We start from the raw sequence: 15,704 nt of genomic DNA, 5'->3' as shown, positions 1-15,704 counted from the left end.
GAGGCAGTTACTTCTTATCCTGTACAATAGCAGAAAAATATGCTCACAATTGTAGCAGTTACAGGATTATGTGATCTCACTCAAAACACAAAAATTAAAACTCACCAGACTTAAAACTCCACTGCACTGCAAAGATGCTCTGCTTTATACTACTATTACTTCTATGGTGGCAAGCAGATGTGATAAACAAGAGAGAGATGATGGTGGTTGTCTTAGAAGTGTAAAATATTGGCATGTTTTCTGTCATCTTCCCAGCACTGCATCTCACCATCTATCTCTTGGATAATACTACAGCATTGAGTTAACACACTCTCAGGCTCAAACCACTGTTGACATCTGCTTGCAAGCATTAGCAAGCAGATGTCATAGATATTAAGCATGAGTGACATGAAAGTTGTAAGACCAATTAGTTATATTGAAAATGAAATGGGTCATTATTTATAAACTTTCCAGGATGTATTTCATTCTCAAACCAGTTAGCAGCTTACCATTAAGACATTGCCTCACTCTGTCCATAACAACATCTACTCAGCTGTGTTGCACTCTGCTACATGTTCTGCTGACCCTGCTGAGTCGAGCATTGTTGTTGATAATGGAGTCTGAGCTCACTCTGCTGGACAAAATATGTGATGACACCATTTCAGAATCACCCCTAGCATCATTTTCTGCATTATATGGTCTGTAAAAAAAGTTTTCATTTTGCCACTTATCGGAAACCATCTAAGCCCACGCCGATGTAGATGTTGGCGATAGGCCTGGTTAAGTGCCAGTTAAGTGCCATATTGGCATCAGTGATGAAACCCATCAGAGACGCCAGAACCAGCGTCTGTCAGAACAAAAGCTAGGGTAAATAGCTAGGGGACTAGTTATTTACTGTATTAGGGGACGGTAGCTACCTGCTTATTACTAGCAGTAATTACCCAATAACACACTATAATTTACCATATAGTTACCAGGTAAATACCCATCATTTTGGCCATAGTTTCATTGTACTTAACTTCTTATTAAATACCAAATAACATACTATAACTTACCATATAGTTACCAGGTAAATGCCCAGTATTTTGGCCATAGTTTCATTGTAGTTACTTTCTTATTACCATTGGTAATTACCTAGAAACACTTTTGTGTTACCATGAATTTACCAGGTAAATACCTGGTAATTAGGGAACTGTAAAAGAAAGGCTTACCTCGTTTTTATTGTTTGTTGTTAGAATGTATGAAATGAGTCCAGCCATGTTTTAGGCCTGTAATGCTAGGCTAGTGGACTGCATTTCAAAACATGGCACCTACATCTCCCCAAGACCTGTAAATACACTTTGTTGGGGGTGCAATGGTAGCTCAGGTGGTAGAGTGCACAGCCCATGCACACAGGCCTTGTCCTTGCTGCAGCAGCCCGGCGTTCAAGCCTGACCTGCGGCACTTTGCTGCATGTCGTCCCCCCTCTCTCTCATCCCATTTCCTGTCATCTCTCCAAGCTATCCCATGAATAAAGGCATAAAATGCTGAACACATTTTGTTTAAAATACACTATAGTGTAACATTGGTGGAATTACCCTATAAGGGGCAAGTGCAATAAGCACAGTGTCATCTGTAATCTAACCAAAATTTTGTACACATTTGTTAAGTAGCCTATTTTAACTTAATTTGCCCTGATTGCTGTGCACAACCTCATTATATCAATTTCTAAGCTGCATTAGCCCCCCTGCCATCTTGACATTTTACACTCTAGATATTTTGAAGAGGTTTTATCTTTTATTGGCCCTTCTGTTCTCATGATAATTAACCTATTCATGATTGTATGTACTTGAGTTTTGTAATGCATGTGTGCCTGGTGCTCTGTGCCTCATCCCTCTCTTGTATATTTTTTCAATTCATTGTTGTGATGTAAAGCACTTTGTAACTTTGAGGTACACAATAAGCCAGAGGTAGCCAACACGGGGCCCATGAGCACCTGGTCACCTGCAGAGACCATGTGAGTGACCCGTAGAGCAAGTTCTGAAAATAGCAAGTGTGTGTGTATGTGTGTCTCATTTGTGAGGCGACTGTGGCGACAGCAAAGCGGCACAATGTGGAGGGACACTTCAGTATGTGTCACCAAAGCTTCCAAGCTCACTATCCACCTGGACCACGGGCAGAAAAAGTCTGTGAGTTGCGGGCACAAAACCGGTGAAAAGTTCATAAAAAGCAACTGAAGCTTCATTTAGAGCTGCACATTTTTTGATTTTTTTTTCAGACAAAGACAAAGAAAGATATGTACAAAAATATAAGAGATGTGTTAACTCTGACTTTCAATTGTTGAAACAGATTGAGTAATAATAGAAATAAATAATATCGCATGTTGAAATGTACCTGTTTCCTAACATGGGAAATATTTTTAATTGCTATTATTATTGTGTGTGTGTGTTTGTGTGTATGTATGTGTGTGTGTGTGTGTGTGTGTTTGTGACAGCTGAAAAAGAAGCAGGTTTATGTGGAGAAGGTGGAGAGGATGCAGCAGGCTCTAGCTCAGCTCCAGGCAGCCTGTGAGAAGAGAGAACAACTTGAACATCGTCTCCGTACAAGACTGGAGAGAGAGCTGGAGTCACTACGCATGCAGCAGGTAAAACACCAGGCCTCCCAGTAAAAAAATGTTTTCCTTTGAGAATAACATTTTGTTCTGTCATGTTGACAGAAAGCATGTATATATATACATGTATATTTGTTCTTTTGAACTAATTAAATATAGATTTGATATTAGAAACCAAGTAAAAATATGTTTTTTTCACAGTATGTTTTACATTCTTTACATTCATTCTTCATTAAAAATAATGTACAAGCATGCTTATCCAACTATGTAATAATTTGGCAGATATGTAAAGGCAGAAGCACATTATATACCTGTTTTGTTTACAAGGTTGTCATCACAATACATCTTACTCTTAGCAGTAATTAAACCCCAGAAACCTCCTCTATGTTCCTCCCAATTACATATTTGCGTTTTTTTTTGTTTTGGTTTGTTTTGTTTTTTTTCAGGGAAAATGCTATGCTCAGACCAAATGCAATGTGAATTAGTTGCATGACTAGATTACATACATTAGATGTGATTTATTAAGGTGAGTTGAAAATGTTGAACTCTGAAAGTGTGTTGGTGTTGATATTCACACTGACATTGAGAGGCTTGCGCTGCTGTTGTCCGGACATTGAACTTAAACAACAATGAAGGAGAGGATAATTGTCACTAGCCATGGCCCTTTTGGGACACCCAGAGCTGTATGGCAACACATCTACAGAGACAGGACAAATAAGGAACTGCTGTGACTGAGAGTCAGTCACAGCAAGTCAAGTCAGACTACCTGATAAGTTGTGGAAAATATGTCAGCACAGCATAGCCCTGATCGACCTGAATTCCATTAATGGAACAAGCATTGTAAAATTAGTTTACTTGTCGTCTGGCTTACAGACTGACGAAGCATGAATTCAGGCATTTTGCACAACGACATTATGATGTTGTTATTTCAGCATCCTTCTGATCCATCTATTGCAGTCAGATGTCATAGTCAAGAGTACCTTGACTGCTGTCAGGTGCTGGAATGAAATCCTCAGTGCGATTTTCCAGGAGCTCAGTGATGCCCTGATCCAGGTCTTGGGGGAGATTCCCCTGGAAACCATTCATCGACTCATCAGGAGCATGTCCAGATATTGTCAGGAGCAGGCACTGAGGAGCCATACACACTACTGTGTTATTTTATGAGTTGCCATGATAAAATTCACAGAAGTTGGATCAGTAAGCCCCGCAGCCCCTTAAGGGGAAACGGCAACATCCCGCGACCCTCACGGATTAAGCGGAAAGAAAAGTCATCAGTCGTCGTCGTCATGTTAATACAATTTCCCTTGTCTTGTTTGTATTGTACAGTTGATTTGTAAGTTCATGCTTGGAAAGTTCAGAATTCCACTGATAACTGTATAAGGTAAACCACATTTGGAAGATAGAATACATAGGTGATGAGCCAACAGCATACATATGTTGTTTAGAATCCAGAAATGACAGTTCCTCATTTTTTTTCTGCCTCCTCATTTTTTGCTTCCTTTGTCCCCTCCAGCGTCAAGGAGGCAATCAAAACAGTGGTGTGGTCCCATCTGAGTACAATGCCACAGCACTCATGGAACATCTAAGGGAGAAGGAGGAGCGGATCCTAGCTCTGGAGGCAGACATGACAAAGTGGGAACAGAAGTACTTGGAGGAGAGCGTGATGAGGCAGTTTGCTCTGGATGCTGCTGCATCTGTTGCCACTCAGAGGTGCATGTGAATAAGAGTTATTTACTTCTCAAAGCAATTTTTTCAGACATTGACACCCAGTAGCGTAACATCATGGTGATAGGCCCCGGTGCAAGTATTTTTTTTGTGCCCCCCACAAACATAAGCGCACGCCCATGCGCACTGCACATACGCACACACACACTTGGACACACACGCACAGCCACTGGAGAGAACTGCTATTGCAGGCTTGGACTGGCTTTTGGGTGTATCAATAATGGGCCGATGGACGGCTGTTTTTAATTTAATTTAATTTAATTTAATTTAATTTAATTTAATTTATTTAAAGGTTTATATATTTTGATAAATGACCTTTGGTTCCAAATAAATGCTGAGTCTTATTTATTTTTTTAAAAATCAAGGAAGAAGACGTGACTACTGACAGTGCACATTTTTCTTATTCGCCTTTTTCACGTATTGTACTTGCTTTCTGTCAGTCAATAACACATTGATGAGCGCCATGGTTCCCGTGCAGCAAAAAAAAAAAAAAGTACGACTTGAAAATCAAACTTTCCGTCGTAAAATATGCTGAGGAAAACTCGGGAGAAGCAGCCGCTAGACGTTTCTCTGTCGACCCCAAGAGAGTGAGAGACAGCAAAAACGCCAGGCTGCCTGGTGGAGGAAGAAGGCTAGCGAAGACCTTGAGATAAACATGCAGGGTTGGGTTATCAGCAAACGGGCACACCACGAGAGAGTGTCCTGCAAAATGATCAGGGCGATGGCGAAACAAACTGTGAGTGACAGCAGAGATGAGGAGTTTGCTGCAAGTGCTGGTTGGCTAAATCATTTCCTCCACAGCAGCAACTTGCAGAAGACAAACATCTATTGAATTATACGCCTGTCCCAAATAAACACCTGTTCTGTTAAGTGATTGAAACAAATAAACGCCCCCGCTACGCTTTGGTAATTTACAGTATTACGGATTTACTGAGGTTTTTTTTTTTCACTTCATGGGCCCCTGACAGCGTCTGGGCCCTGGTGCAGCTGCACTGGTTCCACCGCCGACTCTTACGCCACTGTTGACACCTCTCAAAAGCCGCTCAAATGTATATTAGCTCATTTGGAAATGCAGCATTATTCTCTGGTTCTTGTTTTTCTCATTGTTTAAGATTTCTTACAATCAAAGACAGTTTCTGAAGGAACCTTAGCAGTCTGGTGATTGGCTTTCATGTTTGCCACCATCTTTGTAAGAGTAATATAATGGAGCCTGAATAGAGCTCAAGTCCAGCAAATTGTAACCAACTTGACCTTTTAGTCAAGACTTTGTTTCCTGATTAGAAAAGTTGAATTTAACTTTGGTACACCCTGGTGATTTACATACAGTTAAGTACCTTACACCTAGTGGTCATTTGAAGAACTGCAGCTTCTGGATTTTTTAATTTATTTTTCTTTTTTTTTAAACAGAAGCCCCATTCACTCATTGTGAAAAAGGCTTCTAACTACTGTGCTCGGTTGGGTGCTACTAGTTTCAAATGTTCTTTTCATTTTAGGCATTCAGTAGGAATTTATTGTATTTCAGAGTATCACTAGCCTTTTCATATTTTAAATGTGTGTTTTAACATTTTGCCTGCTCTTGGCCGAATGGAAACACAAATCCCACAAATCCCAAGATGAGACAACATTCAAAAAAAGTCAGAAGTTAAGACTGAAGTGCTGCTGATGACCTACTCTTTAACGCTGTTGTTATTTATTGGATGATCACTTCTGTATTGCAGGGATACTTCTGCAGCAGTGATAAGCCACTCTCCGAGTAGCAGCTATGACACATCGGTGGAGGCTCGAATCCAGAAGGAAGAAGAGGAGATTCTCATGGCCAATCGGCGTTGTCTGGACATGGAGAGCAGGTAATATACTTACCACATACATTCAGCCTCCCTGTGACCTGAATGTTTACTGTATGTATAAATGGATGGAGTTCAATGACATCTCACATGAACACCAAGTGGACCATGATCTAATATTAAACAATGTGAACATAAAGTTCAGACCCAATGAACTAAACACGGGGTGAAAAAGCACGTGTGTAGCTCTCAGGGTCTTAACTGTTCTGCAGTAACTGTGGGTCCATTTTGGTCCTCCCTCTTGCTCTACCTAATCCAGGATAAAGAACCTACATGCCCAGATCATAGAAAAAGATGCTATGATCAAGGTGCTCCATCAGCGCTCCAGGAAGGAGCCCATCAAGTCGGATGCACCATCTGCCATGAGGCCCTCTAAGTCCCTGATGTCTATCTCCAACACTGGCTCTGCTGGTTCAGGACTGCTTTCTCACAGCCTGGGACTTAGTAGCTCACCCATCACTGAAGAACGCAAGGACACTAGCTGGAAGGGCAGCCTGGGTAAGAGCCAGCAGTCCAGCGTATCTACCTGCTGTTACGCACTTAATGTTTATGAGTGACAATTGCTCTCTTCTCATGTTTATCCAGGGGTTCTGCTTGGCCCTGAGTTTCGTACAGAGTCTCTCAGGACAGAATCAATCTCTTCATCCCCCTCTCCGGTGCTTTCCACCTCAATGACTGCAGGCCACTCGAAGACAGGCAGCAGAGACAGCTGTACGCAGACTGAAAAGGGCCAAAATCAGGACAGCAGCAAGCCCAGCACTCCAGCCCTGCAGAGCATGACGCTGCCTGCCCGCCTGTCCAGCCCCAGCCCTGTCTACATCCCTGACCGCTTAGCAGGTCAGCTCACACTCTCTGTCAGACAAGTCAATGTGAGCACTGAAGGCATGTCAGGCTTCTTACACACCCACAGTATGCCTTACTTGACAGGTACCTATCTTGGTCGGGCAGTAACTACCCTGATTTTTTAACATGTCCAAATGTAGGTTTAGCAAATGATCCCAATGCATCCTCAATGATTTTAATCACCCGCTGTTGAGCCTTCCTGTCCTGGGATGTTCTTGATGTTTTTAGTCAGGACTCTTTTCAACTGAAAAATAACAGTAAAGTTTGAGGGGAGTGAAGTCTTTTCTGTGCTTTTTTAACCAGGGTGGTGATGTGTAAACGTCTAATCTGGTCTCAGTAATGGTAATTCCATTCCACTACCTATAACTGTTCACCTACTCCACCTCAGCTTCACTGATGTAGACAGGGGTGTGTGTCCTTGCCTCCAGCTTGGTACCTCCATATCATCCATTGCTTTTTTCATATTCCTTACGTTGTCGCATAAAATGATGTGGATGTTGCTTGTCTATTTTACATGCGTTCAGCATCTCCTCGATTGTCTGTTTTACATGCTCTGCTGTATGAGCCCCACAAAACTTATGCACATACCAGCACGAACTCGAAAGTGGAATCAATGTAATGTAATGCCAAGATCGTAGGGCATGCCGGGGATTCAAAAACTCCAGATGACAAAGAAAACCCTGATCCTCTACCATGGAGATGAGCTGGTTTTCCGGAATTATTAATTTAATTACCATCTCTGTAATATTTTATCGAACCAAATGAGCTGTATTAAATGCAGCTCTTCTGTCACACCCCTCCTGAAACAGTCGTATTGCAGCTGTTACATGTCGCTGTTTGGTGCTTTCGCTTCTTGTGCTTCATGCTTTGAGCTACAGATACCATTCCACCTTTTAAAGATTCAGAAGACCTTGAACTGTTGGACATGTATTCAGTTTTTAAAAATCTTTTACGGTTTCCAAATCATCACAGTTTTAGTTTTAAGGATTTTTAGGCCTTCTTCTGATTTTGTAATGGGTGTGTATTGCGTGAGCTAGAGGGTGTGACATCATCGCTAGAGTGTAGAGCAGCTGGAAGAACTGGAGAAAAAATTGTCTTCAGCTTGATTTGGATCCCACATCTTTTACTTCACATAGACAGTATATACATAGAAATGTAGGACATCTTGTTGGCTTTCAGCTGATGGTCCTATTTCAGATGTAGGACTTACACTTCTTGCTGTAAGAAGTCCTAGAGCGATAAGCACTCCAGCAGCTCCCCCATAAGGCACAATGTTAATTTTGAGCATAAGTTTCTGGAGGAGAGGAGATAGTACTTGTTTTATCTCTCGCTCTGCTGCCGTCATTTTTCACTCTCCAGAAATAAAACATGACATCACAGATTTCAGCAGTGTCTCCTGTTACTCAATATATAAATGTTTTGGTGATAACAATTACATTTCTTTCGAAACTGTTCACCTCTTTAAGCTATTTCCGCCCTCTTACTTTTTAGCTTTCATCATTCAGCACACCCCATTAGTTAATCAGTTTTTCTCTGATCTGGCTGGATTCTCTGAATTTTTTTCAAGATCTCCCACACAGACCCCCGAGAACAAGCACAGTAAGATGGAACTTCCACATCTGTGCTGTGAACACTGTGTTTGAGCACGAATGTGACATCATCCAGTGTTTTGAAACCATCAGGGGAGTTTGAGCCTGCCACTCTGCGGCAAGCTTGAGGGTTTGTGCGGCTACTGGACGATGATACTTTCAGCTTCTTCCTGAAACTATTTCATTACATTATGCCTCGTGGACATTTTCGTCAGTCAGCTCGAGAAGCGGACCATCAACTCAGTCTTTGTCTGGGTAATCATGCAGCAGTACATGCACCTTTTCTGACTTCAGTGTACATTACTTAATACCAGTGGGAGCAGGCCACCAAATTATAAAGAAACAGCTTCTTCATCGCAAGGCGTTGCATGCAGAAGCCCTGATGGCAGCATGCTTCGAGGTGTGTGGACTGCGAGGGCCCGTCCAACACTGCTTGCAGCTTTAATTACTTCCTTGTTTTTGATCTGAGCATAACATGAAGTAGATAAAAAGTTTTCATTTTCTGATTTTGGATTCTCAATTGAATAACAAATTAATTGTGATATATTTTACCCCAGGCCTGAATTAAATGAGAATGTTTCTTTTTTGAAATACAACTGAATTACAGATTAACCATTTATACCCAAACCATCTCAGACATTGTATGATTTATTACTGTACTGTATAATGGATACAGTTTAACTTGTAAGATTGGAGGTTGACAAGACAGACAGGATCAATACAAATACTTACTGATCATTTTTCAATATTGCTTGTCTTCTCTGTGTAGATGTGCCAATGTTCCACAGCAGTACACTTGACCGGAGGCTCCCTGCACAGTCCTACCCACAGCAACCAGAGGCTCCTCGTCCAGCCCCACTCACTCAACAGGAAGTGGACAATGACATGGTGGAGATTCTCATCTGACCTCTTTACCCACGCCAATAATATCATCCTATTGAATGACTGCATGGTCTCTCCATCAGACAAATGCAGTGACAGAAATGTAAATCCTCCTGGGTCATCCTACAAACCCTCAACTCTGTCTGACTGACTCACACCAAGAGCCTTTTCAAACTCTGATGTTTACATATGCATTCATTGCAACACTTCAGTCTGACTGGAGTTTTTAGATATTTCATTCATTCTTTCACTCAATTACTGTTTATCATCTTAGGAAACCCTAGAATTAAGAAGCAACAAGCAGAAGTGGGATGCCCTTTCTTGTCTGGGCTTTTGAAGTTTTCCTTAATGTGTTTGTTAATATGAAGTGGTGACTGGAACTTAAAAATGTTGAAGTTCAGCCTCATATTTATTTTTCTAATGCAACTTTGTGAGTTGCCATTATCACCTTCCTGTTCACAGTGATGATGATGGACTTAAGATGGGTTTAACTTGGGTGACTGACATGAGGAGTTGAAGTTAATGAGCTGGAGATGTTAGAAAAAACACATTAAAAAGAATGTAGTCAAGATGTATGCTTTATGAAAGTGACATAGTCACATATTATTGAGTAGGAATAAAAAGGAGTGGGCAAAGCTGAAAGCCAAATTTGTTCTGTTAAAGCTGCTGTAATCTTCATTTTAGCTAACTTCCTGCATTTCGCAGTTAGCAATCCCTTCATCTCTTTATCCCCACTCTTGCATGACTCCATTATTTTACCAAGGCAGCTCTCTTTACCTCCTCCTATTTTTCAAGCGATTTTCTTCACTTGGTGTGTGTGGAAGTATTGTCCGTCACTGGGAGACCTGGAATTGGTAACTGACCGTGTCACAAGTAGATAAGACCACCTCGTAACAGAGTTCTCAGTCACGATTGGATAAGGTGGGCAGGGACATCAGACAATAGGCGAGTTCATGATCATCATGTTCATGATGAGCATTGTGCAGCGCTGCACAGGGCTGCCTAAATCGTGATGCATGCTGGTTAAAATGTGTCCATGATGACCTTGATGGGAGTGGTTTCTGCTCCACATTCGATGTCACATGACGTTAAGTTATCACGGGAGCAAGGTTGCTGCAGAGCAGTTTCTCTCCAGGTACTGCCCACCTTCATGACGTCAGGATTTTGCCCTAATTGACTTTTATCTATGCTGACACATATGACGCGTGTTTCGATGAATTTCCATATCCATTAGCGCCTGTGCCTCTTTTCTACTCAAATATCACATACTTTCAGATAAGTAGCAGCCGTATGGCCACAACTATGGGATAGTCAACATGAATAAACCAATAAAATCCTTTATGTAATGCAACAGCCCTGAAAGATGTTGTCAATAAATTGCTCAGTTCTGTCACCTCACTTGTGGTGATGATAGAGAAGTGGTTAACTCCAGTGTTATCTGTATTATTCACTCTTATTAGCCCTTTCTGTTCCCGTCACGTAGAGAGTGTCCAACTTCATAGCAGCATTTGTATCCCCACCGCTGCAGTCGCCAGCAGATCTCGCTGTTGCAGGAGGTCAGCTGGAGTTCAACTTGAACTGGGGCTGGGGGAGGGGAAACATGGGTTACTGACCAAACACTTCATAACAGCAATTACTGGTGGGATATAGAGATATTTATTATTTTAATCAGAAAATAACACCTATAGCAGCTTTGAAATTCAACAATGACACTTAGGACACATTTGGATACACAAATACATGTTAAGTTTTCCATTTAAGGTGAAGGATTATTCTTTTTGTCACTGTTGTACTTTAAGACTCGCTGGGATCAGTGACTAAAGCTTTGTTAAATGCACTACTTTAAGTCCTGGGGGATTCAATGTCTTCGTTATGTATACCAACTAATAGAGACCACATTACTAACTGCAGCACCAATGGCATTTCAGCACATTTGATATCATTTGCAAAGCTTCACATGTTGCATATGCTTCCTCTCCAACATGCAAGCAAAGCTTAACGATGAAAAGTCTTGCTACAAGTATTTAGGTGTAAGAAGCATCTTGTTACCTGGGCAGGGGACCTTTTTAAACCCTCCTGTACAGTGTTGTTTGAGGCTGGCTAGCTCCATTGGACCAAATGTAATGGCTAACTTTTTGTTGCATTTATTGCACTATTTCTGACATTAGGTGTTATAATTTAATTTTTGACATTATATTTATGTGTAATGTTTTGTTGTTGTTGTTGTTTTTTGTTTTTTTTTACCATAGTTACACATGGCACTTAGGTATTCAGACATGATAAGGTGTTCACATTGTATATGTATTGTAATGGCCTGTGTAACTGTGTGCCATGAAAGTATCATAAAGTAACTGGAATCTCAGTTGCCCTGTTTGGTACTGTCACAGTCATCGCATGGTTACGGTACATTCAGTGTTGGTGACCTTCAGGCAGGTAAATCTCCCCAATTACAATTGGTCAGCTTCATGAGCACCCCCTTCGTTACTATACAGTTGCCCTAACTACAAATAGTTTTACAATTATGGACTCCTTTTCAAATGTACATTTTCCTGTCTGAGATGCATTTTAAAATTAGCTTGGATGAACTACACAAAAGTGAGCTTGTGTGCTACTCTGAAAAATATTTTTCATTTGGATTGTAGAAAATGTTCAACAATTTCAGAAGAGATTACCAAACAAGAAGACTTTTTTTCTTGAAACCTCGGCCACCAGATATCAAAGTTCTACCATGGTTCAGTGAGCATGAACAGTCCTCACAAAACTCTATATGAAACATCCCTGGACAAGTATATTTGTGTTGTCTGTGCTAGATCCAACAGGCTGGCTAGACTTTGTTCATGTCATGAAAGTCATTATTCTGTGCCCACTGTAGGACTAGTAGGTATCAGTGGTGGGCTTTGGGGGGAGGTACGGGAGAGAGTAGTGTCTGACAATTAGGTTAGCTGCCTGCATGACCACACTGACTCTTAAATAGCAGATATCATCATTATCATATCATTCATTCCATATTTTACTTACCATGCTTGAAGAACAAGATGAAGAGATTCATCTTTTGTATTTTAATCACAAAATCTACATATTGGCAATATTGAAATGTCCAGGTATTTGTATCAATGTGACTTGTTGTCAAAAAAAAACTTTGAGAAGTACAACCCAGACTTGGAAAAAAGTGGGAGGCTGTGTAAAAAAAAGTGTTCCTCAGCCTATGTTATGTTCTTTATACAATCATGTATTTCACAAAGTGGTGAACCTTGCCTCATCCCTGCCCGTGAACAACTGAGCCTTTCCAGAATGCCCTTTTTATACACAGTCATGATACTATCACCTGTTACCAGTTAACTTGGAGCATTCCACAATCTTCCCTGTCTTCATTGCCCCTGTCCCAGCTTGTTTGAAAGAAGTTGCTGCCATCAAATTGAGATGCACATATATTTACAAAAATCAATTAAGTTCATGAGGTAAAAATATTAAATATGTGGTTAATTGAATATATTGCACTCTTTTCAATTGAGGATATGTTTAAAAAAAAAAGAAATAACAAATTCTCTTTACCTTCTTTTTTTTCCTTCTTTTTTTTTACACAGGACTCCATCTTTTTTGTAATTAAGAATCATTCTTGGACAGTTTACAATCACTTTAGTCAGCTTGGATCAGATACAGCCCCATGTGACCCTGTAAAGGATAAGCAGTTAAGTAACATGCATAGTTAGATATTGCATGTGAGAGAGGTCCACTTTTGAGGTTGTCTTTTGACCAAAGGTAACAAAATTAATTGGTAATTATCCCTATAGATGATTGCGTAAACTCAATAAAACATAAGACTGCTATTAAATCATGGCACAAATCAAGAATAGCCTACCCTTTGCTCAGTCAAGCCTTGTTGTTTTTGTTTAACTCTGTGTTAAAAATTACATTTTAAGCAAGGATGTTGTAGTTAGATTGTCCACTGAAAACCAAAAATATTGGACCAAAGAAACTAAGAATGGTCAGCTCACTGATGTTGTGATTGCAGAGTCAGTGGGATTATGTCAATGAAGGACTGAGTTGACTTGCACTGATATGCCGTAACCACCGTGTTAACAAGGAATGAGGTGATAAAACAATCTGATGACTTAATCCCATCTGCCAAAATGAATGGTATTACTTTACTACACTACGGAAATCTACAATCGGTGTATGTGTGAAGTAATTTGAAAGTCAAGGTGCTTTGCTAAAAAGCACAATATCAGTGTTAATACATATGTTTACCAATAATTTACTTCACCAGCAGATTGAGAGTCCTTACGTTGGTACTGTGAAACATCTTGCGCTGCCATGTGTCTTGGCATGATCAGGTGAAATCTCAGAGACAATGGACCCTGTGGCAACTGTAAGGCCTCAGGTGGGACCCCAGCATGTTACTGATGGTAGACTGCAACCTTCACAAAGTTATTCATTGAAAACCTGCTTTGTGTTAACATTGACAATGCTGAATTCTGGTTAAGTTTGGAATGGTTTTCCATTCCCTTAAGTAAAACAAACAGCAAAAAGTAGTTTACCTGTCCGTTTCGGGCATTCCAAGCCTTGAAACACAGATCTCACAACATGGTTTAATGTGACATATATTTTATGGAACCTTTACTAATCAGACCAGAACATTGCTTATTTTACTTTCTTACTGAAGATGAAATGACAGCAAGAAATATAGAAAGGACATACACTTAGGATCAGTCCAGTTCTGTCATATTATCAAAACACAGTGTAATATAACTTTTGGAATTCATAAGAAAAATAAATAATAATGATAATAATAAGAAAATAAATGTTTACCCACATTTGAGAAGTTTGAACCAGTGGATTCTTTGCAGTTACACTGAAAGCACCTAAAATAAATAACCCATTATCAAAATGGATGCCAATTATATTTTTGGTGGTAAATTCATAGTTTCAGCTCGACTGACTGTGTATGTCCATGAGGCACTTATTTCAGGAGTCCTTATTAATTGTGAAGTGCTGAAAAACGTCTGAAAATTTCGGACAGAACTGTTCAGTAACTGAGACATAGGTTCCTTCATTAACCCACCTGAGAGCTCACTACAGGCCTTGGTCCTGCTTTTTGTGTAAGGAAATACACATTTTCCTTCACCAACAACTTATGCAGTGTCTTTTTCCTTTCTCTTTTATAAAAAAAAGTCCAATCACGTTATAAGTGCCTCTAGATACCAATAGCAGTTTGAGGTTGAGTCTTATGTGTCTTTACCTGGCACTTGTTATAAGATGTTTGTGTGCTGTCACTTCAGTCAGCAAGCATTGTTGTCTGTTAGCATTTGGATCTAAACATCAGCTGTCATTCACTGCACATCCCGAATGTACAAACATGCAAAGGGGTTAATTCAAAGTGTCTTTAAGTTTCTTAGACAGTCACTCCAACTTAAGCCCATGTTGAAAACATAGAGCAGTTTGCAATGTTTACCATCTGTAAAAATGTGTGCCTGCATTGTATTTGTATTGTATCGTATGTTAATTTTGCTGTACAATCACAATCATTGTTCAAACAATTTTCAAGTGATTTTCCATTGATTCTTTACTACAATCATCTCAGACAGTTTCTTATATTACGGCATTCATTTAATTTTCTCTACGCATGCTTTTTCTGACACTCCAAAACAATCTCCAAATTGTTTCACTAAATGGTTACGTTAGTATTAATGAAGATGGTTATTGTTAGGATTTTATTGATATCAATACTTATACTGCTTATCAATTGAAACTGTTTGATAATCTCCATAATTTGGTGCAAACAAATAAAGACATGACATGAGAAGATGTTTAAGAAAATGTGAAAAAGTTTTTATATATTTTTTCAGAAATAATTTAGAGTGGAAAAGGTATAGTTGAAACTATAGTGATTTATGCTATGATAGATATTGGCTACAGAGCATACCTAAACAGACTTAATTCCACTGCAGCACTGCATTGTCTAAAGGCCTCTTGTCCGGCTCCTCTTGGCCTGACTCTTCTTGCTTATCACCCGTTTTGGGCTGTGTTGAAGCCCAGTGCTTGGCCATCTGGCCAACAGGCCTGAATGGGTGTCAGCTTTTGTTTTCACTTCTTATTTAGAGTGGAAAAAAGCTCCAGATTGAACTCTCGACTGGGAAGAAATACTGCAAAGATTCCTAAAATCTACAAGAAAAAGCCTGCCATTTGCCATATGTATTATTATTGGACATATCGGTATGTGGCATGGTGGCTTTGAGCATGAAACTGTGTAGA

The 15,704-nt window shown here is 40.1% G+C and overlaps 1 protein-coding gene across 10 annotated transcripts in view; it reads left to right on the top strand.

Annotated features, from left to right (window-relative positions):
• Nucleotides 1–15,259, top strand: part of amot (angiomotin) — a 51,195-nt gene extending 35,936 nt beyond the window's left edge. For all 10 annotated transcript variants that reach the window (XM_037119703.1, XM_037119696.1, XM_037119702.1 and 7 more), the window contains 6 exons: nucleotides 2,453–2,602; nucleotides 4,083–4,279; nucleotides 6,013–6,141; nucleotides 6,398–6,636; nucleotides 6,724–6,975; nucleotides 9,340–15,259. In XM_037119703.1, the coding sequence (XP_036975598.1) occupies nucleotides 2,453–2,602; nucleotides 4,083–4,279; nucleotides 6,013–6,141; nucleotides 6,398–6,636; nucleotides 6,724–6,975; nucleotides 9,340–9,476 (1,104 nt within the window). In that variant the 3' untranslated portion in view covers nucleotides 9,477–15,259. The remainder of the gene's footprint in view (nucleotides 1–2,452; nucleotides 2,603–4,082; nucleotides 4,280–6,012; nucleotides 6,142–6,397; nucleotides 6,637–6,723; nucleotides 6,976–9,339) is intronic.
• Nucleotides 15,260–15,704: the final 445 nt, after the last annotated feature.

The sequence above is a fragment of the Acanthopagrus latus genome, chromosome 13, assembly GCF_904848185.1.
Source record: "Acanthopagrus latus isolate v.2019 chromosome 13, fAcaLat1.1, whole genome shotgun sequence".
Lineage (NCBI taxonomy): Eukaryota > Metazoa > Chordata > Actinopteri > Spariformes > Sparidae > Acanthopagrus > Acanthopagrus latus.
The sequence above is the reverse complement of the archived record's forward strand: the minus strand, read 5'-3'. Positions and strand labels throughout refer to the sequence as shown.